At 57.4% G+C, this 23,643-nt stretch overlaps 1 protein-coding gene across 2 annotated transcripts in view; it reads right to left on the minus strand.

Moving 5' to 3' along the window:
- Positions 1–23,643, minus strand: part of SAMHD1 (SAM and HD domain containing deoxynucleoside triphosphate triphosphohydrolase 1) — a 49,014-nt gene that overhangs the window by 8,265 nt on the left and 17,106 nt on the right. For both annotated transcript variants that reach the window (XM_068167319.1, XM_068167320.1), the window contains 9 exons: positions 22,839–22,999; positions 20,132–20,247; positions 18,997–19,067; positions 17,407–17,562; positions 11,167–11,267; positions 10,973–11,081; positions 9,883–9,974; positions 8,557–8,672; positions 3,638–3,777 (listed from right to left, as the gene is read on the minus strand). In XM_068167319.1, the coding sequence (XP_068023420.1) occupies positions 3,638–3,777; positions 8,557–8,672; positions 9,883–9,974; positions 10,973–11,081; positions 11,167–11,267; positions 17,407–17,562; positions 18,997–19,067; positions 20,132–20,247; positions 22,839–22,999 (1,062 nt within the window). The remainder of the gene's footprint in view (positions 1–3,637; positions 3,778–8,556; positions 8,673–9,882; positions 9,975–10,972; positions 11,082–11,166; positions 11,268–17,406; positions 17,563–18,996; positions 19,068–20,131; positions 20,248–22,838; positions 23,000–23,643) is intronic.

Here is a 23,643-nt window from a genome sequence, read left to right on the forward strand (position 1 = left end):
GGCATCTGTGCTGACCTCCTCCTCACAAGGGCACAAACTTGACAGTCAGTGCACAAACAGTTCACATCCCAAGGGTCAGCAGCTCCAGGTGCAGACAGGTGACAAGTGCTGTCCCTCAGGGCTCTGGATCAGGGCAGTGCTGAGCAGCAGCCTAAGCAATGCCATGGGCAGACTGAGGCACCCTCAGCAAGGCTGCAGGTGACACCAAGCTGAGGGATGAGGTTGGTAAGACTGAAGGACAGGATGGGAGCCACCAGAGGGACCTGGACAGGCTGCAGGGGTGGCTGAGGAGAGCCTCAGAAGGGTCAGTAAGGCAAAGTGCAAGGCCCCTGGGTCAGGGCCACCCTCAATCCCAATCCAGGCTGGGGGCTGATGAGAGCCAGAGCAGCCCTGCAGAGAAGGCCTTGGGGGTGCTGGTGGGGGAGAAGCTGGGCAGGAGCCAGCAATGGGCACTGGCAGCACAGGAGGCCAAGGGCAGCCTGGGCTGCAGCCAGAGCAGTGTGGCCAGAGCTGGGGAGAGAGGATCCTGCCCCTCTGCTCTGCCCTGGAGAGACCTCACCTGCAGGGCTGGGGCCAGCTGTGGGGACACCAACACAAGAGAGACCTGGAGCTGATGGAGAGAGTGCAGAGGAAGCCACAGAGATGCCCAGAGGACTGAACATCTGTCCTAAAAGGACAGGCTGAGGGAGCTGGGGTTGTTCAGCCTGGAGAAGGCTCCCAGTGCCTGAAGGGGGCTACAAGAAAGCTGCAGAGAGACTGATCCCAAAGGCCTGCAGGGACAGGCCCAGGGGCAATGGTTTGAAGTGAGAGAAGAGCACATCTAGGCTGGATGTGAGGAACAAGTTCTGCCCCAGGAGGCTGTTGGAACACTGCAGCAGGCTGCCCAGGGAGGAGTTCAAGGTGAGGCTGGAGAGGGCTCTGGGGAACCTGCTCCAGGGGAGGATGTCCCTGCTGGGGGCAGGGCTGGGACTGGCTGAGCTGTGGAGCTCCCTTCCAGCCCAACCCATTCTGTGATTTCCTGTTTTCTTCCTTCCTACTTTCACAGTGCTGCATCTCAACACTGCCTCTTCCCAGGCAAAGAGCAGAAGCAAACTTAGAATCACAGAACCACAGAACTGTCAGTGCTGGAAGGGAGCTCAAGGCTCAGCCAGCCCCAACCCCCTGCCATGGGCAGGGACACCTCACACCACAGCAGGTTGCTCACAGCCACCTCCAGCCTGGCTGCAAACACCTCCAGGCAGGAGGCTTCCACCACCTCCCTGGGCAGCCTGTGCCAGGCTCTCACCACCCTCCTGGGCAACAACTTCTTCCTCACAGCCAAGCTCAATCTCCCCACTTCTAGTTCTGCTCCATCCCCCCCAGTCCTGTCCCTCCCTGACACCCTCCAAAGTCCCTCCCCAGCTCTCTTGCAGCCCCCTGCAGATCCTGGAAGGCCACCAGAAGGTCTCCTGGGAGCCTTCTCCTCTCCAGCCTGCACAACCCCAACTCTCTCAGGCTGGCTCCAGAGCAGAGCAGCTCCAGCCCTCTGCTCCTCCTCCTGGCCCTGCTCTGGACACCTTCCAGCCCCTCCAGAGCCTTCCTGGCACAGAGGCTGCAGAGCTGGCCCCAGAGCTGCAGCTGTGGGCTCAGCAGAGTGGAGCAGAGGGGCAGAATCCCCTCCCTGGCCCTGCTGGCCACACTTCTCTTGCTGCAGCCCAGGCTCTGCTTGGCTCTCTGGCCTGCAAGTGCTCCCTGCTGGCTCCTGCTGAGCTTCTCCTCCCCCAGCACCCCCAAGGCCTTTTCTTCAGGGCTGCTCTCAGCCAGTCCCTGCCCAGCCTCTAGCAGTGCCTGGGATTGCCCTGCCCCAGCTGCAGGACCTTGCCCTTGGCCTTGTTGAACCTCCTGAGGTTGGTTTGGGCTCAGCTCTGCAGCCTGCCCAGGTCCCTCTGGATGGATCCCTTCCCTCCAGCTGTCAGCTGCAGCACACAGCTTGGTGCTGAGGGAGCCTCAGTGCCTCTGTCCATGGCACCAACAGAGATGTTGACCAAGCCTGGTGCCAGCACTGAGCCCTGGGGGACTCCACTTGTCACTGGCCTCCACTAGGCCATGGACCATTGAGAGCCACTCTGGGTACAGCTCTCAAGCCAGTTCTGTACCCACTGAATGCTCCTTCCATGGAGCACATCCTGCACCAGCTGGGGACCAGGATGTGCTGTGGGACAGTGTCAAAGGCTTTGCTCAGGACCAGGGCAATGACCTCAGTTGCTCAGCCTTCATCTCTTGATGTTGTGACCTTGTCACAGAAGGCCCCCAGGGGTGTCAGGCAGGACTTGCCCCTGGTGAAGCTGTGCTGACTGTGCCCAATCACCTCTGTGTTACTGCTCTGCCTCAGCAGTGCCTCCAGGAGGCTCTGCTCCACGATCTCTGATTTCCACAGAGCAGGCTTCTCCTGAGAAGATGTGGCCAGGCTGGCTGAGGCCAAGGCTGGCTGGGGCCAAGGCTGGCTGGGAGCTGTCCCTGCCCATGGCAGAGGGCTGGAGCAGATGATCTCTGAGATCATCTTTGGTGTCACAGAACCATTCAGCCTGAAAAGACCTCTGGGATCACCAGGTCCAAGCACTGACCCTGCCCTGTGAAGCTCACCCCTCCACCATGTCCTGCCTCTCTAAATGGCCTTTAAACACCCCCAGGGGTGGTGCCTCCACCCCCTCTGGGCAGCCTGTGCCAGTCTCTGACCACTCCTGATGGGAAAAACTTCTTCCTGATGTCCAGCCTGAGCCTCCCCTGCTGCAGCTTGAGGCCACTGCCTCTTGTCCTGTCACTAATTACCTGTGTGTGAGAAGAGACCAGCAGCAGCCTCTCCACAACCTCCTTTCAGGCAGCTGGAGAGAGCCAGGAGGCCTCCCCTCAGCCTCCTCCTCCTCACACTACCCAGCCCCAGCCCCAGCTCCTCCTTCAGTCTCACCTCTTGAGATCGATTCCCCAGAATAAAGCTGCAATAGCAGCTTCTGAGTCTGCCTCTTTTCCACCCTTCTGGCTGGCTGCAGAGCAAACTCTGCAGTGTCATAGTATCATAGTATCAGCCAGGGTTGGGAGGGACCACAAGGATCAGCCAGTTCCAACCCCCCTGCCATGGGCAGGGACACCCCACACTACATCAGCCTGGCCAGAGCCTCATCCAGCCTGGGCTTAAACACCTCCAGGGACAGGGCCCCAACCACCTCCCTGCACAACCCATTCCAGGGCTTCACCACTCTCATGGGGAAGAACTTCCTCCTCCCCTCCAGCCTCAATCTCCCCACCTCCAGCTTCATTCCATTCCCCCTAGTCCTATCACTGCCTGAGATCCTGAGCAGTCCCTCCCCAGCCTTCCTGTAGCCCCCTTCAGATCCTGGAAGGCCACAATGAGGTCACCTGGGAGCCTTCTCTTCTCCAGACTGAACAGCCCCAACTCCTTCAGTCTGTCCTCACAGCAGAGCAGCTCCAGCCCTCAGTGTCTGCCAGGCTGATGGCTCAGCACAGGAGGAGAGCTTTTGCCTCTGGCCTCGGAACAGCAATTAACAGGGAAAACCCAACCCAAGCCCGAGCCACGGGGGCAGAAAGGATAAAGGATGGGCAGCAGGGAGGGACTGCAGCATCCCCCAGCCCTGGAGGTTACCTTTATGACCGTCCTGGCCGTCTCAGGCCGAGTCTCCCCCAGGAACCTGTAGAGCTGCCGGCGCTCCACCTTGCGCAGGATGCCTCTGGCCTCCTCCAGCTCCGGGCGGCTCGAGTGCAGGATCTCCAGGTAGATGTTGTCTGCCAAAGCCAGCCAGCGAGCCTCAGCCTGGCACAAGCCAGTGGCACAGCCAAGTGCCCCATAGGCACGTGCCAAAGCCACAGGCAAAGCTGCTGCCTCAGGAGAGAGCCTCTCAGAGGACTGACCCTGGCCAGAGCGAGCTCTGAGAGCGCCTGGGCACAGGCAGTGGGTTGGGTCCGAAGGGAGCTCAGAGCTCAGCCAGCTCCAGCCCCCTGCCACGGGCAGGGACACCTCCCACCAGCACAGGCTGCTCAAGGCCTGGGAGGGGACCTCCCAGGGAGGGGGCAGCCATAACCTCCCTGGGCAGCCTGTGCCAGAGTCTCCCCAGCCTCACTCTCAACAGTTTCTTCCTCCTCTCCACTCTCAGTCTCTCCTCTCCCAGCTCCAAGCCATTGTTCCTCAGCCTGGCACTCCCAGCCCTTGGCCAGAGTCCCTCCCCAGCTCTCCTGGAACCCTTCAGGTCCTGCAAGGCTGCTCTGAGGTCTCCCTGGAGCCTTCTCCAGGCTGAAGAGCCCCAGCTCTCCCAGCCTGGCCCCACAGGGCACATGCTGCAGCCCCCTGAGCATCCTCCTGGCTCTCTGACTTCACTTACACCACTGATTATCACCACACTTGGAGCAGATGCTGACCAAAGAACTCTCTCAGTTTTCACCTTTGCACCAAGCTTTCTCCCTTGTCTGGAAGCTGCTTCCTCCCCTCCTTTGGCCAGTCCTGCTCAGCAGAAGTCCCTGACCCCCAGCACCACCTGGCTCAGGGACCAGGGGGTCCTGTCTCCTGCAAGAGTTAGCTGCTTCTGCTAAGCCTTCAGCATGCCTCAGCCTCCAGAGCCAGCACCAATGCCCCTCCTGCTGTCTCCACATGACTGAAGTGGGCAGGGTGCTTCCCACCACCCACAGGAGCAGCAGGACACAGGTTCCTTTTGGTGTGGCTTTGGAGCAGGAAGGTTCCTTTTGGCTGCCCTGAGATGGTGCTGTCAGGCTGCTGCTTGCCTGTCCCACCCCACAGGGCTGCACTCTGGGTGCACTGGCACTCCCCAGCCAGATGCACCCGAGCAGCTCTGGTGTGTGATGCCAGCACAGCTGCCCCATGCCCTGCCTAGGGCCAGCAGTGCCTCAGGAAGCTCCTGACACACTCCAGAAGCAAGCCATGAGCCACACACCAGAACACCTTTAACTGAGGGCTGGTTTCAAGGACAGCTCAGGAACTTCTCCATGAGGAGCAGAAAGAGTGCAGGGGAAATAAGGAGCCCATGAAGACCTCCAGGGCACAGACACAGCAGGGACAGGGAAAGCTTTGCTGTCTCATCCTTCACTAGGAGGCAAGAGATTAAAACCCAGAAGTGGTTCCTCAGCCACCATGGAAGAAAGGCAGGGAACCTCCTGCTGCAGAGCCTCATGGAGGCACCAGTGACTGGCTGCTGAATCCAAGGCAGCTGTCCTCTCACAAGCCCCCAGGCTGCAACCCTGCAGCCACAGGAGTGCCTTGGCTCAAGCAGAGAACACCCCTGCCCCTTGTGCTCCACTCATGCCCCATGCTGGCACACTTCTCACACCTCTCTCCTTGCTGCTCCACCCTCCTCACTCAGCAGGGCAGCTGCAGCAGGAAGCTCCTCCCTGTGGCAGGCTGTGAGAGGCAGGGGCCAGTGCAGGGCTCCTTGCCCTGAGCTGTGCTCTGCACCAGCTGCCACAGGGCAGCAGCAGCTGCAACAGGACCCTGGTGCTAACTTGCAAGCACAGCTGATCCTGCAGACCAGGCAGGCCCCAGAGAGCAGCTCCCAGCCTACTAAGAACTTCATCTCAGTGCTTGCCTTTCTGCCCAGTGTCCCACAGCCAGCACTGCAGTTCCCAGCTGCTCCTACAAGCCAGTCCCTTCCCCACCCCAGGGCAGAGGCATAGTATCATAGTATCACAGTATCACAGTATCATTCAGGGTTGGAAGGGACCACAAGGATCATCCAGTTCCAAACCCCCTGCCATGGGCAGGGACACCCCACACTAGATCAGCCTGGCCAGAGCCTCATCCAGCCTGGCCTTAAACACCTCCAGGGACAGGGCCCCAACCACCTCCCTGCACAACCCATTCCAGGGCTTCACCACTCTCATGGGGAAGAACTTCCTCCTCCCCTCCAGCCTGAATCTCCCCACCTCCAGCTTCATTCCATTCCCCCTAGTCCTAGCACTGCCTGAGATCCTGAGCAGTCCCTCCCCAGCCTTCCTGTAGCCCCCTTCAGATACTGGAAGGCCACAATTAGGGGCATGTGGGGCCAGGCAGCAGGGCAGGCTGAATGTGGCTGTGGCAGATTCAGGGCCTCAGCAGAAGGCCTTCAGCATGGCACAGGTTAAGGCACTCAGGACCATCTGCACCCGTGCCCTCAGCCTCTGCCACCTTGCCCATGGAGCAAAGGTAGAAGCTAGGTGGCTCTGCTGGGCAGCCAAGCTCGGGGTGGAAGCTCCTGCAAGCTGCCTTGCCCCTGGAGGACGATGCCCTGGGAGTGCTCAGGGGCTGCAGCTCACAGGGGCTGCAACAGCTGCCAGTGCTTGGCAGCAGCCTTCAGCAGGGTCTGCCTGCAGTCACCTACCACAAAGCCCTTGGTGCAGCAGGATCTGCCCTGCCCACACTGGCCTCCATCCCCCAGGCTGCACAAGGCTGGAGGACACAGCACAGCCTCCACACATCACAGCTCAGAGGATGCCAGGGGCTGGAAGGGACCTCTGGAGATCCTCCAGTCCAAGCTCTGCCAGAGCAGGAGCAGAGAATCCAGCACAGGTCACACAGAACACATCCAGACAGGGCTGGGAAGGCTCCAGAGCAGGAGACTCCACAACCTCTCTGGGCAGCCTGCTCCAGGGCTCTGGGACCCTCACAGTCAAGAAGTTCCTCCTCATGCTGAGCTGGCATCTCCTGTGCTGCAGCTTCCATCCATTGCTCCTGGTCCTGTCCCAGGGCACAGTGAGCAGAGCCTGGCCCTGGCCCTGTCCCATCCTGCCCCCCAGCCCTCAGCTATTGATAGCCATTGATCAGATCCCTCTCAGCCTTCTCCTCTCCAGACTGCACAGCCCCAGGGCTCTCAGCCTCTCCTCCCCAGTTAGTGCTGCAGTCCCTTCAGCATCCTTGCAGCCCTTCCTTGGACTCTCTCCAGCAGATCTCTGTCCCTCCTGAGCTGGGGAGCCCAGAGCTGGATGCAATGTTCCAGGTGAGGTCTCAGCAGAGCAGAGGGGGAGGAGAAGCTCCCTGGCTCTGCTGGCCTCACTCTGACTGCAGCCCAGGACCCCCTTGGCCTTCTTGGCCCCCAGGGCTCATTGCTGCCCCCCAGCACTCCCAGGTCCTTCTCCCCAGCAGATCCCCTCCCAGCCTCTCCTGCTGCAGTTTCTTCTTCCTCCCCAGCTGCAGGACTCTGCTCTCATCCTTGCTGACCCTCATGAGGTTCCTCTCTGCCCAGCTCTCAGTCTGCCCAAGCCTCTGAATGGCCTCACAGCCTTCAGGTGTCTCAGCCAAGCCTCCCAGTTTGGTGTCATCAGCAAATTGCTGAGCAGACTCTGTCTGTCTGTCCTCTCATCAATGGCATGGATGATTCTGAACAGGACTGGACCCAGCACTGATCCCTGGGGGGGACTCCACTGGTCACAGCCTCACAGCACTGAGCCAAACCTTGAGAAAGGGGCAAACATCCCAAGCCTCAGCTCCCTGCCTGCTCTGGAGTCACCCTGGAGTTCCCCTGCACGTTCTCAGGCAGGCTGCTGTGTACTGATCCCCTGAGAGCCTTATCAAAGCTCCAGTCCTAGCAAGCAGAAGCTTTCAGCAGTCAGCTGAGCTGCTGTGCTGGGCTAGGCTATGCCTTTCAAATTCTGAGCAGAGAAGTAGCAAACCAGAACTCAGTCACTATTGGGTGCAAAAGGGAAAGCTAAAGATTATTCTCAGCTAATTCACTGCTGCAGGAGTGGCTGTGCCAGACCAACCCTTTCTGATCTCTCCTCTGCCTGCTTCACTCATCCACCTGCTTTCAGCTCACCTGGGCTGCACTGGCTTGGCTAAGCCTAACCACTGCTTCCTCTCTGCTCCTTTTCTCCCTTTGGCACAGGGGTGGGGGGCAGTGGAATGGCTTCCCTGGTCTCTTTGACTGGGGGGTGGGGGTCTGAGTTGTTTGCCAGTGGTAACTCTGATGTTGTCAATCCTGGGTGTTCTGTGCCTCTCCCTTGCATTCCACTGCAGAGTGCAGCTCTGCTTGTGAACACAGCTTCCATTGGCTTCCAGCTGAGCTGGCCTGGCAAAAGTGCTGTTGGGGGGGAAATTTCAACCCACCCCAGCTGTTCACAGACTGTTTTCTCCTGTCACAGTTGCAGGCAGGGCAGCAATGTCTCAGGCAAATCAAATCAGAGCTGTCACAGCCCTTCAAGCCCTGCCCTGGAGGTAGCCTCACTCTGCCACACGTGGATGTACAGAGCTCCTCTACCTGCTGCAGCATCACCCAGAGCTGACTGACATCCCTGCTTGGGACAGGGGCAACAAACCCAGGGCAAAGCAGAACCTCCTGAGAGCACTGCCTGCAGGACACAGGAATTGCTTCTCCCCTCTCAGTGCAGAAGTAATGCAAAGTGGAAGGTCCTGCTCTCCCAGCAGCAAGAGATGAGAGCACAGAGCCTGGGTGGTGCAGGTCTGCCCCATCACCAGGGCACAAAAGCAGCACTTGAGGGTCCAGGCACAGGCAGGGCACCACTGCACCAGCAGCATTCTGCCAGGCACTCATGGCCTTGAAGGGAAAGAGTTCTGAGCACTCCTACCAGTCAGCTTAGTGTAGGCCTCCATGTCCTCCATTGCTGTGGAAATCTGGTACAGCTTTCCTCCAGAGCCTTCTATTTTGAAATACTGATCTGCTTTCTGCAAGGCCTCTGTAATCCTAGGGTGAGACAAAGGAGCTCTTAGGAAGAGCATGGCTGGGAAACACCAAGAGAGATGCAGCAGCATGTGATATATAGCAGCCAAGAGGGGCAACTGCATCTGCAGCAGACAGCAGCCCCTGGCCAGCCTGCAGGCAGGGCACCTCCATCATCTCACTGCACACCTCCACAGAGCCTCTCCAGCTACTGAGCACAGTAACCTTCCTTCACAGAAGGAACAAGCCCAGTTTGCTCTGCTGCACTGCTCTCTGTCACTCAGATGGCTGCAGGGCCCTGCCCAGCACTCCCCTGGCCAGGCAGCACGGAGGCTGCCTCCCAGATGGCCAAGTCCTCATTGCTCCTGGGGTCACCTGGGAGAACACAAAGTGCTGCAGAGGTGAGGCACTGTGAACAGGTGGCAAAAGCTCTTCTTCTAAGTATCAAGCTCCTCCAGAGTCCCCTGCATCATGCTGTTATTTCCAGCTCACAGGCACGTTTGGACAGGCTGCTACAAGGATGCTGAGCCACATTTTGTGGCTGTTTTACTCCTCACACAGAGCTCCTGTTGAACTTTGGTGTTTTCAGCCTGAGTCTGAGAGGATCACCCAACCAGGAAGCTGAAGTCTATGACATGAAAGCAGTCAGGAATCACTCTTGTGCTCTGCAGTCCTCTGCCTGCCTTTATCCCAAGCTCAGCAGCCTGGAGCCTGACGAAGGAGCTCCTGAGCCTAGCAGCATTGCTGCCTTCCAGGGAGAGCAAACAGGGAAGTTTCTACAGACATTAACCAGGGAGGTACAGAGGCAGGTAGCCAGCTGAGTTGATCCTGAACAGTTCCTGCTGGGGCATTGCCAGAAAGCAAAGTCAGGCCTCAGCTGGGCTAGGGTGGGCTGTTAGTAACCTTGGTCTATTAGCCTGCCACTTGATCTTAGGGGTCTCTAACCTGAAGATAAAGATCTGACTTCATCTGTCAGCAGTTGAACCAGCACAAGCCCAGTCTGGTCCTATGCTTCCACTTTGCTCTCACTGAGTTTCACCTGAAGGATGAGGAGGTCACTATGGCTGTCCTCTGTTCTGCTGCTGATCGCAGCCCCAGTGAGACTCTAGGAGTCTCACACAGCCCAGTGGCTAGGACTCTCTGCCACACCCTGCTAGGACTAGTGCAGACACACAGCCAGCTTCAAGAACTTCCAAGTAAATGGCAGGCAAGAGGAGGGGAGCAGAGTACTTGCATGATCTCGATGATGTTGCCAGTCTTGTGCTGGTAGGCTCGCCGGTGCAGCCAGTACCGCGTGTGGAACATGTCGTACAGGTTGGCAGCCTCCTGCAGCAACAGACCCCAACCACCTTTGGCTGCTGCCACTGCCTCAGCTGCAAAGCCAAAACCCCCAAGGCAGCCAGTGAGATGTCCCTTGCACTGGCAGCCAGCAGCAGAATGGTTATTTGTCACAGTTCAGACTCAGGCTGCTGTGGGAGAGCAGAGAGCTGATGGTGACCCCAGGCAGCCTGGGCACAGCAGAGGATCTCCAGCTCCTTGTGCAGCCCCTTGCTAGAACACAGAATGGGTTGGGTTGGAAGGAACCTTAAAGCTCATCCAGTTCCAACAGCCTGCTATGGGCAGGGACACCTCCCACCAGCCCAGCTTGCTCAAGGCCTCATCCAGCCTGGCCTTGAACACCTCCAGGCAGAAGGCAGCCACAGCCTCCCTGGGCAGCCTGTGCCAGTGGCTCCCCACCCTCATTCTCAACAGTTTCTTCCTTATCTTCAGTCTCAATCTCCAGCCCTTGTCCAAAGTCCCTCTCCAGCTCTCCTGGAGCCCTTCAGGTCCTGCAAGGCTGCTCTGAGGTCTCCCTGGAGCCTTCTCTTCTCCAGGCTGCACAGCCCCAACTCTCCCAGCCTGTCCTCACAGGGGAGGTTCTGCAGCCCTCTGATCATCTTGGTGGCCTCCCCTAGACCCTCTCCAGCACTTCCAGGTCCTTCCTGTGCTGGGAGCCTCAGAACTGGAGGCAGTGCTGCAGGCTGGGGCTCACCAGAGCAGCCACATTCAGCTCTTGCTCAGAAATGTGGAGAATGCAGAGCTGAGGGCCTGGCAGAGCCTCCCTGGAAGGACCTGCACAAGCCCTTTCCAACAGAGGCTTGCTCCCTCCCTCCCTCCCTTCCTGAAGCTCCTGAGAACAACTTCCAGAGCAGTAGCAGACCCTCCTCTGGTGGGCTAGGGAAGCCTCCTGCAGGCAGCCCAGCCTGCCCTGCAGACCCCAGGCAGCTCCTGAGGCAGGCTGTGCCCCAGGCAGCGCTCGGGGCCCGCTGCTGAGCGCCGCTCACCTTGTCCCGGGCACAGATGTGCTTCTGGCTGCCGGCCTCACACACCTGCACGAACTTCAGCAGCCGCTTGTAATCGAAGTTGTTCTGGATCCCCAGGTGGTGGCAGTCCCTGGAAGCATGGCACAGAGAGGCTCTTGTCACCCCCTTGCACAGCCAGCAGCATGGTTTCAGCAGTGCTCAGTGCAGGCCTGTACCTTGCAAAGTAGTCCCACTTGTCGACGTCGATGCCGTTGGTTTTGTTGGCCACGATCTCGTACAGGAAGCTCTTCTCCTTCTGCCGACCACGGTAGGGCCACTGACACCAGGGGGAGGCAAGAAACAGAGCAGAAGTGAGCACAAGCAGCACCAGAACAATGCTCCAAGGACAGCAGGGATACACTTGGGCTTTGTCTGTGACAGAGATGGAGGTAGGAAGGAACACGAAGCCAATGAAAGCCTTCAGGCTGCCTGCAGCAAGGCTTTGGAGGCCATCTGCCAGAACATCCTGGTAGGTAACCTCCAGCAAAGTGGTTTGGATGCAACCTAAGCCCTGTGAGGTGAGCTGGAAACTGGCTCAGAGTGCTGTCAGCAGCAGCACAGAGTCCAGTTTGAGGCCAGTGGCCAGCAAGGTTCCCCAGGGACCAGTGCCAGGTCCACTCTTGCTCAATATCCCCAGCAATGCCCTGGCTGAGGGCACAAAGCAGCCCCTCAGCAAGGCTGCTGCTGCTGGGAAACTGAGAGGGGTGGCTGCTACCCCTCAGGCTGTGCTGCCATCTGATGAGTGCTGGACAGGCTGCAGAGGTGGGCAGGGGGCAACCTCATGAAGTTCAATAAGGACAAGGGCAGAGCCCTGCACCTGGGGAGGAACAACAGCAGGCACCAGCACAGCCCAGGGCTTGTCCTGCTGGAAAACAGCTCCATGGACAAAGACCTTGGAGTGCTGGTGGCAGCAAATTCTGCACGGGACAGCAATGTGCCCTGGGGGCCAAGAGAGCCAATGGCATCCATGGGGGCAGCAAGGGAAGTGTGGCCAGCAGGGCTGGGGAGGTTCTGCTGCCCCTCTGCTCTGCCCTGCTGAGAGCACAGCTGCAATGCTGTGCCCAGTGCTGGGCTCCCCAGTTCCAGAGGGACAGGGATCTGCTGGGGAGAGTCCAATGGGGAGTTACAAGGATGTCTGGGGGACTTGAGCATCTCTGCTGTGAAGAAAGGCTGAGAGCCCCAGGGCTGTGAAGAGAAGGCTGAGGGGGATCTGATCAGTGCCTATCAATATCTGAGGGGTGGGTGTCAGGGTGAAGGTGCCAGGCTCTTTGCAGTGGTGCCTAGTGATAGGATAAGGAGCAACAGGGACAAGCTGGAACCCAGGAGGTTCCACCTCAGCATGAGGAGAAACTGCTTTGGTGTGAGGCTGCTGGAGGCCCGGAGCAGGCTGCCCAGAGAGGTTGTGGAGTCTCCTGCTCCGGAGCCTTTCAAGCCCCACCTGGCTGTGTTGTGTGTGCCCTGCCCTGGGTGACCCTGCTCTTGGACTGGATGACTTCTGGAGGTCCTTCCAACCCCTGGCATTCTATGATTGTATGACAGAGCTTCCAGAGCTGCTGGGCATTAGACTCTAGTTTTTAGGCAGCTAACCCCCCAGAGGATCAGAACCAAAGTCTCTCATTTTCCATTAGCCCAAAGCAGAAGCCTGCAGCTCCAAAATGCCCAAACCCCACCCACAAAAGCACAGCAACAGAGGGGGGGAAGGGCTGCAAGCAGTGAGTCCTCAGAGGGCTGCTCAAAGCCACAGACAAGGCACTGCCTGGCAGCTTGCTGCAGCCAGCTCTCCAGCCCTAGGGAACAGAGTTTACAAACCATTCCCTGGATGTTTTATACAACACTGATTGGAACCCCCAGCTCCTTTCACTCCTAACCCCCAGGGGACAAGTCAGCCCCCAGGCAAACAGGAAACCAGTGCCAAAACACCAAGGTATGCTTGCATCTCAACATTGCTTGCTTGAAATGCAAAAGCTAACCACAAATGCCATGAAGTGGCCTAGAAGCCCTGAGGAGGGGAATCCTTGTTTACAGCCAGGTGAGGGGCTTGCCCCTTCTCTGCATGACCAGAGCAGTCAACCCTGGCACAGAATCCAAACAGGGAAAAAACAAACCTTGAGCAAGAACCTGAGGCAAGATCAAAGGGAGAGGCAGGCAGCAAAATCTCTCTGCAAATGAGTGTGAGTGGGTAAAAACCTGCTCAGAATCAGAGAGCTGTTTGGGTTGGCAAAGCCCTCCAAGGTCAGCCAGGCCAACATCAACCCAACACCACCATGGCCACTAAACCACATCCCAGAGTGCCACAGCCACACATTTCTTGAACACCTCCAGCCATGGGGACTCCACCACCTCCCTGGGCAGCCTCTGCCAGGCCCTGACCACTCTTTCTTCCTCTCCAACCTCAGCCTCCCCTGGCACAATCTCAGGCCAGTTCCTCTCCTTCTCTCACCTGAGAGCAGGGAGCAGAGCCCAACCCCCAGCTCCCTGCAGCCTCCTCTCAGGGAGCTGCAGAGAGCAATGAGGTCTCCCTCAGCCTCCTCTGCTCCACACTCAACCCCCCCAGCTCCCTCAGCTGCTGCTCCCCAGCCCTCTTCTCCAGACCCTTCCCCAGCTTGGTTGCCCTTCTCTGGCCCTGCTCAGTGTCCTCAGTGTCCTTCTGGGAGTGAGAGGCCCAAGACTAAACCCAGGATTTGAGCTGTGGCCTCCCCAGTGCCCAGTACAGGGCACTGCCCTCCTCCTGCTGCCCACACCATTGCTGCTCCAGGCCAGGATGATGGTGGCCACCTGCTGTAGACTTGCACTAACTGTGCCCTGGTACTTTTGTAGCTACCCCAGAAGAGGTTTCTCAGTCAGGTAGCCCTTCTCTGGACATGCTCCAGCTCTCAATGTCCTTCTTGCAGTAAGACTCCAAACTGAAGCCACTGTAACCTGCAGCCTGCTAATGAACATCTCCTCCCCCTGAGCTCATGGAGTCAGAGAACTGTTCTGGTTGGAGCAGTGAGTCTCAGACTGAAGTCTATTATGCCAAGCTGCTGACGCTGTCAGAGTGCTGGGGCACTCTGGGGCACACATGGCAGCACCACAGCCCACTGCAGCAGCAGATGATAGCTAAGGGCTGACATTTGTGGGTGATTTGTCTCAGCCACACACAAATTCTAACTGGGATCAGATGTTGAGAGCTCAACTCTGGCAGCAACTGAATGGCTTGAAGACAGGACAGGAGCTGTGGAGTGAGAGCTTGCAAGGATTAATAGGAGTTGGGGCTGTTCAGTCTGCAGAAGAGAAGGCTCCCAGGTGACCTCATTGTGGCCTTCCAGTATCTGAAGGGGCCTACAGGAAGGCTGGGGAGGGACTGCTCAGGATCTCAGGCAGTGATAGGACTAAGGGGAATGGAATGAAGCTGGAGGTGGGGAGATTCAGGCTAGATGTGAGGAGGAGGTTCTTCACCATGAGAGTGGTGAAGCCCTGGAATGGGTTGTGCAGGGAGGTGGTTGGGGCCCTGTCCCTGGAGGTGTTTAAGGCCAGGCTGGATGAGGCTCTGGCCAGCCTGATCTAGTGTGGGGTGTCCCTGCCCATGGCAGGGGGGTTGGAACTAGCTGATCCTTGTGGTCCCTTCCAACCCTGAATGATACTGTGATACTACTATAATACAACCTCTTTTTGCCCTTGAGGCAACACATTCAAGTCCTGTCCCTGCCTCTGTCTGCTCCTGCAATAAATCCAAGCATTTTGCTCCTGTCAGCAAAGCTGAGGCAACTCTGGCACTTGGGCCACGCTCTGCACTGCTCTTTGCCTCACCCCTGCCAGTTCTGTTGTGTTATCCATCACTACAAACCACTCTCATCTGCATGAGCACCCTGCAAACACCATCTCCCCCCCCCCACTGCCTCCAGGACCAGGCTGTTATCCCACCCTGGCAATTTTAGTTTCCATTAAAACTGAGTTTCCCCCCAACCTAGTTCCACTCAGTTAGGTTCACTAAGTACAAACAACTTTCCCACACTTCCTTGTGATCTGAAGATGCTGAGGTAAGAACTTCTCTGTAAGCACCAGCACAGACAAGACACCACCTCCTGCCAGAGCTGGAAGAGAGCAACACTACCCTTGCCCAGCACCTCTTGTGCCTGCATTCTCAGAATCTCATGGGGCCAGTAACAGATAACAGCACACAGCAGAAGCAAAAGTTCTCTGCTCCTGCAGCAAACCTGAAGATAAGCTGTAGGCTAGGGACAGCTGTCCTGCCACAGAGAAACTCCTCCAGAAGGGGCCAGTCCTGCAATCCCTGTATGTGGCAGTTTGAGGCTGGCTGCCTTGAAGAGGGCCACAGGGATGAGACCCCAGTGTGCAGAGTGTGGCTGGGCACAGGGAATGGTGCATTGGTAACCACAAACACTACACCCTGTAAAGCTGAGCAGTCAGACTCTCCCTTTTCCCTCTCTTCTCGAGGAGGACTATGATTTATCTGTGGGCCTTCTGAGGAGCTCTGGTGAGGAGTTCAACATGGGAAACCTCACTCAGTCTCTATACACAAGAAGTGGAACAGGCAGCAACACATCTGCAGAGAGGTAATGGTTTGGAGGATTGTTTCAGGGAGGGGGAGTCTCTGGCTGGCTTCTATCAATTGGTCAAGCTGGGCTGTTAATTTTGGTACTTGTGACTGTAGTGCTGCTGCTGCTGCCCTGCCTGATTCACCTGTTGCAAAGGGCCCTGCAGCAGGTGAGCAAAGCAGCATCTGCAGCAGAAAAACCAGAAGGGGAATTGTGGGGCACTGTGATGACTCTGTGGACCTCTGAGGAGCTCTGGTGAGGAGTTCAACATGGGAAACCTCACTGTGTTCCCATGGGGAATCTGGAAACTCCTTGGGCTGAATGTAGGAGGATGAGAAACCCCAAGATGAGATAGGAGGCACCTGGGCTGGCTGAAGCAGTAACCACAGCAAATCTATCAGTGACCAGGGAGAGCCCTGAGGGAAGTTTGCTAAGCAATCCCAGGCAGCCACTCTGACAACAGCCACACAAACCTGAGCTGCCTGCTGGGAGGAACAGAGCCTTTTGTCTCTCTCTGTACTCTGCTTGTGGAGACTTTTGTTGCTTTGGCTGTCAGCCTATCCCTGTGCAGAGACATCTTACCTCCTGCTATTTGCACTGCACACCTATGGCCTAGGCATGGGTGGTGTAGGGCAGCCCTGATGGGCCTCAGGAGAGAGAAACCCGAGGAGAGGTGGCTTGGGCCTGGCCAACCTGAACCAGCCTAGCAGTGGGGGGGGGAAGGAAGAGCCCTGGGGCTTATGGTGAAGCCCAGGTGGGGGAAGGAAGAGCCCTGAAGCTTATGATGAAGCCCAGGTGGGGGAAGGAAGAGCCCTGGGGCTTATGGTGAAGCCCAGGTGGGGGAAGGAAGAGCCCTGGGGCTTATGGTGAAGCCCAGGTGGGGGAAGGAAGAGCCCTGGGGCTTATGGTGAAGCCCAGGTGGGGGAAGGAAGAGCCCTGGGGCTTATGGTGAAGCCCAGGTGGGGGAAGGAAGAGCCCTGGGGCTTATGGTGAAGCCCAGGTGGGGGAAGGAAGAGCCCTGGGGCTTATGGTGAAGCCCAGGTGGGAGAAGGAAGAGCCCTGGGGCCTATGGTGAAGCCCAGGTGGGGGAAGGAAGAGCCCTGGGGCTTATGGTGAAGCCCAGGTGGGGGAAGGAAGAGCCCTGTGGTTTTGGTGTGAATTGGCTGGCCTGGTACAAAGGGAGTTTTGTGTAAGCCTTGGCTTAATGAGCTTGTGTGTTAAGCCCAAGATTTCTTTGGGTTTGATGTGCTTTGCTGTGTTCACCACTATGGAACTGTTTGTGAAGAGCCTTTCCATTGGCACTTTCCATCACTGTCCAGCTCAGTTGTGTTATTCTGTAGCCCCTTCTGGAGCAGCAGAGCACTCTGCTGCCTGCTCATCAAACCAAGACACTCTGTAAGAGACCTCCCAGGCAGTTCTGTCTCTCTCCCTCCTCTCTGCTGCCTGTGGTTGGTGGGGCAGTGCAGCCTTGTGGGCAAGCTGTTTTTCCCTGGCTGTGTAGCTGGGCCTAGTGTGCCAGCTGGTGTGGGGGGCAGTGAGGGCTGGGGGGAACAGTCAGGCCTGTCCTGGTAGGGGTGGGCAGTTTGGCCTCATCAGGCCCAGGGCTGGGGGAAAGTCTTGGCCTAGTGTGGAGCTCAGCCAGGGGAGGCTAAGCCAGGGCCAATTCTGAGTCTGTAAATATCTACCCTTTGGCCTTTTTACCTTTTGTATTTGATTCACCTTTGCAAACAGTGTCTCTGTTTAACCTCCAATGCTGTGCAAGTGTTTTCCTTTACTCCCTGGGGGTAAACTCCTTCTGTCCTCAGCCCAGAGCTGTTTTCAGCTCAAACCAGCACAAGGCCTGGCAGGGACAGCCGCAGGAGCAGGGCAGTGACTCACCAGCTTCCCAGCAGCGCTTTCATCGATGGGGCCTCCGATTTGCTCCTTGATGAAGTTCAGATCTTCTTCCAGGACAAGCCCATAGGACTTCATGACTTCTTCCAGCTTGTTGGAAGCGATCAGGTGCTCAAACATTTTAACAGAAGCCATTTCGTGCTGCGGACAAAACAGCCAAGTGTTGCATTGCAAAGCTGAAGCCTCCTTCCCGTGGGGGCTCTAAGGAACCACAGAGCACAGCCCTCCAGAGGCCAGACAGGGCCAGGGGGGCACCAGAAAGCGCAGTCTGTTGTTAGTTTGTTCCCATAGTGCCTGCATCTCCCCTCTCTAAGGGAACAGCCCCAGCTGCCCAGCCCCCCTCTCCTCCCTGCTCCCTTACCTCTGGCAATGGCCTTGGGCTGGGACTCCCCCTGGGAGTGGGGCCTTGAGCAGCCTGGAGCTGGCAAGCTGAATCTCCAGCTGCATCACTTGGGTTTGGCATGGGGGTGGGGTCAGCACAGGCATTTGAGGCCTGGGGTCTGGGCCTGGTTTGGAGGGAGGCTGTGGAAAGCCTAAGGAGGTTTTTAGGGAACCCTGGCCTAGGTGGACCATGGATTTGTGCATTTTATCTGCTTTTGTACTGCTGTATGGAGCTATGAGCAGTACTTCCAGTTCTTTCCAACCTGCTGTGGAGCATGTTCTTGACTCCTTTGGCAAGGGGTGCAGAGCATCTGTCTCACTCCTTAAAACCAAGACAGGTCTCAACTTTCTCCTAACCCAGCAGACTGCCTGGCAGGGCACCTGGGCTCAGTGGTGTGCAAGGGCAGCTCCTGGGTGATTTTCTGTCCATTCTGTATGGAACCAAAGAGGAAATCACCAGGCCCAGAGTCCAGAAAGAGGCTCTGCAACAGTCAGCTGTGGATGCTGTGTTTTAGCAAACAGCAGCAGGAGAGCTACCCTGCTACAAGACAGGAGAACCAGTTCTGCTGGGCAAAAGCTCCCCAGGTTCACTCATCTGACTCTGCTGAGAGACTCCAAGCAGAAAGAGGCCTGGAAGGGCTGCACTGTGCTTCCTTCACAGCAGGCAGCCCCTGAAACCTTGGCAGTTTCTCCAAGTCTGAATCCTACAAACTGCAGTAAACATCCTGGCCCTGAACTCCAGCTGTGAGCTGGAACTCTGCAGCTGTAAAACTCATCCTGCACTTGGTCAGCAACAATGCTGGCCCGGAGCCCCCGGCACACCCTGCCTCTGCGGGGTCACACCGCAGGCACCGACACAGCACAGCTCAGCCCTCCTGTCTCACCCAGGGTGTCACCTGCAGGGGCAGGACAAGCACATACAAGGACACCTGTAGGTACACAGGAGTTCAAGAGCAGTTGCACTTGCAGGGCAGAGGTGCTGGTAACAAACAGCTGCCTCCTCCGCTGCGTCACGCGGAGGGGGCTGACAGTCTCCAGGCAGTCAGAGAACAACAAGGAAACCATCACAAGATTACAAGACAACGCTCTGGGGATTAATGCAGCCACTAAAATGTTGCAATAGCAAAGGCCAGCTGATCACTGGCAGGCTATAGAGCTGAGTTACTGCTCCTGTAAGCCCTGGTGAAAGCCTACCTTCCACTTCAGGTCTGGGCGAGCGAGTGGGATGAACCTCCCATCAAACATGTGTGAGAAGGGTCCATGACCTGGAAGGTAGAGGTGACAAAGGCAGAGGCTTAATCTGAGCCAGGGCTGCTGGGGGAAATATTTTAAGCAAGTTGAGGATCTGGATTCTCTTCATCTTGTCTTGATCTTGACAGGTTGGAATAAGTCCAGAGGAGGCCACAAAGGTGACCCAGGGGCTGGAACACCTCTGCTATGAGGGTAGAAGAGAAGAGAAGGAGAGGAGGAGAACAGAAGACTCTGGGGGAACCTTACAGCTGCCTTCCAGTACCTGAAGGGATCCTACAGAAGGCTGCAGAGGGACTATTTACAAGAGTGCCCACCCATAGGACAAGGGAAATGATTGGATCTTAGGAAGAAATTCTTCACTAGGAGGTTGCAAGACTCTGGAATGGATTGTCCAGAGAGGGTGTAGATGTCCCCTCCCTGAAGATGTTCAAGGCCAGGTTGGATGGGGCCCTGTGTAGCCTGGGCTAGTTGAGAGGCAGCTCTGCCCATGGCTGGGGGTTGGACTAGATGATCTCTGAGGTCCCCTCCAGCCTAGGCTGTTCTATGATGCTATGGTGACCATGTGGTAAGGAAGCTACAGCCAGTAGCCTTTCCTAAGACACCTTAGGTACCACTGCAGAGCCATTGCCTACAGCACAGGCAAGCACTGCAGTAACACTGAGCACCCTCATGACTCTGTGTCAGCCCTGAAGAGCTAATTGCACAATAGAACTGAAGAGAATCAACCAGGCTGGAAGAGACCTTTGAGATCAGAGTCCAACCTATCATCCAAGCCCATCTGATCAATAAGGGCCACTCACTTCCAGTCTGAAAGGTGTAAGAGACCCGAGGACAGCACAGAAGGAAGCAGCCACTGCAGCCACAGAGAGCAGAGCTCTGAGCCCCATATGGCCACAAGCCATGAAGCAGGCTGAGCCTGGCTGCAGGCTCAGCACGTGGAGCTGCCTCCGCACACGGACTGATAAATCCTGCCTCAGAACAGGGCCATGCACTGAGCAGCCCAGAACAGGCTCTCACAGCCAGCTTTTCATCCAAGGTAGCTGACAAAGAGCACTGAGTCACCTCAGGTGCTGCTTACCCAGGTCATGACAGAGCCCAGCAATCTCCACGCAGAGGATGTCCCTGGGGGTGATGTCCAGCTCCGGCTGCCGCTCCTTCAGCGCACGCACCAGGCACCCTGCCAGGTAGCCCACCCTGGGGCACAGAGAAGAGAGGGAATGGACACAGAGGGCTTCAGGCTGAACAGCACCAGGGCAGCTCAGCCCTGCTGGGACCACAGCTGGGGTACTCTGCCCAGTGCCAGGTGCCCCCGTTCAAGAGGGACAGGGAGCTGCTGGAGAGCTTAACAGAGGCTGTGAGGATGATGAAGGGACTGGAACAGCTGTGTGGGGAGGAAAGGCTGGAGAGCCCTGGGGCTGCTTGGGCTGGAGAGGACAAGACTGAGAGAGGATCTTATTAATGGTCACAAACATCTACGGGGAGTGGGGCAGGGAGATGGGGCCAGGCTCTGTTCAGTGGTGCTCTGTGGTAGGACAAGGAGCAGGGGACACAAACTGGACCCCAGGAGGTTCCACCTCAACATGAGATGAAATTTCTTTGGTGTGAGGCTGCTGGAGGCCTGGAGCAGGCTGCCCAGAGAGGCTGAGGAGTCTCCTGCTCTGGAGACTTCCAAAGCCCACCTGGATGTGCTCCTGTGTGACCTGCCCTGGGTGCCCATGCCTTGCCATGGGGGTTGGACTGGATGATCTCTGGAGGTCTCTTCCACCCTCTAACACTCTGTGATTCTGTGATCTACTCTGCTTTGTTCTGCTAAGTCCCAGCCCTTGTCTGAGAGGCAGCAGACAAGTACCCAACCCCTGACCTGCCAGAGCAATACAGATTAAGCTACTTCCTGCAATAGTTTTAGTCATCAGTAACACACTGGACAGCAAAAAAAGCAGGATACCAAACCCTGGGCACCACAGCCCCCTGCAGCAGGCCCCAGTGCACAGCCATGGAGTAGCTGTGGGAGGAAGGAGCAGTGTGGTCCAGCTCACAGCCCACACAGCCTCCCAAAGAGTGCAGCTGCAAAGGTGCCCAGCAGGCACCACAGCATTTTGTTCTTCTCCCACACTGCTCTTGCAGCAGTAGCTTATGACAGCTCCTTCTCTACTTCCCATTCACTTTGTCTTTGATTTCTCAGTTCCCAGGATGCAAAACCAGCAGGAGAGAACACAGGGCTCACACTCCTGTAACTGTTCAGAAGCTCTACACTCATTTCCTTTTCTTCTTGCCTCAACAGTGCCTCTTACAGAACATCTCAAAGCAAGACAAGAGGCAGAAGCTGTCAGACCCAGTCTGGCTGCCTGGTGTCTTGCCAGTGAGCACACAAAGCCCAACTCTCTATTTGAGCACTGGAGGAATCTTTAAAGCTGTGACCTAGCTGAGAATTGTCCAACCACTGTCCCAGCTGCTCACAAGCCAAGGCTCTTGATGCCACTGGAGGGTCCAGACTCCTGTGAAAGCTTTCTTTGTGTCCCTCACATTTTTGCCTTTTGAGCTTGCCCAGATGCAACCAACTCCAGCCTGCCTCACTGCCTCAACCCTCTGGCACAGCCACTGGCATCTCCTTGGTGTCAGGGAGCAGGGGCAGAGGCCACAAATACTCCACAGCATTGCAGTGCTAACAGAAGCAGCTTCAGGCTGGCCAGATTATATTATCTGAACAGAGAGCACTGACTGATTTCTCCCCCCAGGGGGATACACCTCCAGAGCAAGCTTCATTCTGCCTCCACCAGCTCCTCCATGGAGCCTGACTGAGCCAGCACCCTCCTGGCAAGGCTCATTTCTGTTCACTGCATTACTGCTAGCAGCTGACAGCCTGGCACAGGGCACACAGAGCCAGGAACACAACCACTGCAGACAAACTGCTTTGGCTGTGCTGGGTGAGGCAAGGGGACTACAACTGCCTGGCAAGTCACCTGCAGCAGCCCCAGGACCCTCCTGGGTTTGTGCACCTGCAGCTTTTTATTAATCTCATTATTAGAAGAGAAAGGGCCAGGGGAAGGAAATCTGCCATTGATCCACCTTGGAGGGCTCTTCATTAAATGAAGTTCAAAGGTACAACCCAAAATCACACAGAAAGATTTGGGGCTGTTCAGCCTGGAGAAGGCTGCAGGGAGACCTCAGAGCAGCCTTGCAGGAGCTGAAGGGCTCCAGGAGAGCTGGGCAGGGACTCTGGCCAGGGGCTGGGAGTGCCAGGCTGAGAAACAATGGCTCTGAGCTGGGAGAGGAGAGACTGAGAGTGGAGAGGAGGAAGAAACTGTTGAGAGTGAGAGGGTGGAGAGAGCCTGGCACAGGCTGCCCAGGGAGGCTGTGGCTGCCTCCTGCCTGGAGGTGTTCAGGGCCAGGCTGGATGAGGCCTTGAGCAGCCTGTGCTGGTGGGAGGGGTCCCTGCCCATGGCAGGGGGCTGGAGCTGGATGAGCTTTGAGGTCCCTACCAACCCAAATCATTCTGTGGTTCTGTGACAGGGCATCCAGGAGCATTTGAGAGACCCAGAGTGCCCCTCCAGCACAGAGAGACCACCCCCCAGCACAGACAGACAGCCCCCCAGCACAGACAGACACCCCCCAGCACAGACAGACACCCCCCCAGCACAGACAGACAGCCCCCCAGCACAGACAGACAGCCCCCCCAGCAGTCTTGACAAGCAGTGCCAGGCGGCGGTGCCCGCGGCTGGCGCCCCCGGCTGGCAGCCCGCAGGGCAGCAGAGCCCAGCCCGGCAGCAGCAGGGGCAGAGCCTCACCCGATGGAGTGCTCGAAGCGGTTGTGGGAGGCTCCGGGGAACACGAAGTAAGTCCCTCCCAGCTGCTTGATGTAGCGCAGGCGCTGGAACTGCGGCGTGTCGATGATGCGGACCAGCAGGGGGTGCATCTCGATGTGCCCGTGGATGGGGTCGTTAAAGACCTGCAGGAGCCAACCCCCAGCACCATCAACCTTGAGACAAACCGGCAGCAGCCCAGGGGCAGGCCGAGGCTGACAGGAGAGGGGCACTGGGCTTGCCCCAGCCTGCCCAGCCCTCTGCTGGAGCACCACGGCCCGGCTCCAGAGCAGACAGGAAGGTAACTGCCCCCTCCCCAAAGCAGCAAAACAAAGATGCTGCTCACAGGCTGGCAAACACAAAGGGCAAGGTGTGGACAAATCCTCACCACATACACAATGCACAGCACCCAAACCCCCATCCAGCTCACAGCCACCTCATGGAGCCCAAGGCCTCCCAACACACCAGCCTTCAGTGCCCCCCCAGGGCTCCCAACAAACCAGCCTTCAGTGCCCCCCCTGACCTCCCAACAAACCAGCCTTCAGTGCCCCCCCTGACCTCCCAACAAACCAGCCATCAGTGCCCCCCCTGACCTCCCAACAAACCAGCCTTCAGTGCCCCCCCTGACCTCCCAACAAACCAGCCATCAGTGCCCCCCCTGACCTCCCAACAAACCAGCCTTCAGTGCCCCCCCTGACCTCCCAACAAACCAGCCATCAGTGCCCCCCCCCAGGGCTCCCAACAAACCAGCCTTCACTGCCCCCCCCCCCAGGGCTCCCAACAAACCAGC

The sequence above is a fragment of the Melanerpes formicivorus genome, unplaced genomic scaffold (genome assembly GCF_026170545.1).
Source record: "Melanerpes formicivorus ecotype bairdi unplaced genomic scaffold, bMelFor1.0.p_v2 SCAF_115, whole genome shotgun sequence".
In the NCBI taxonomy this organism is placed as follows: Eukaryota; Metazoa; Chordata; class Aves; order Piciformes; family Picidae; genus Melanerpes; species Melanerpes formicivorus.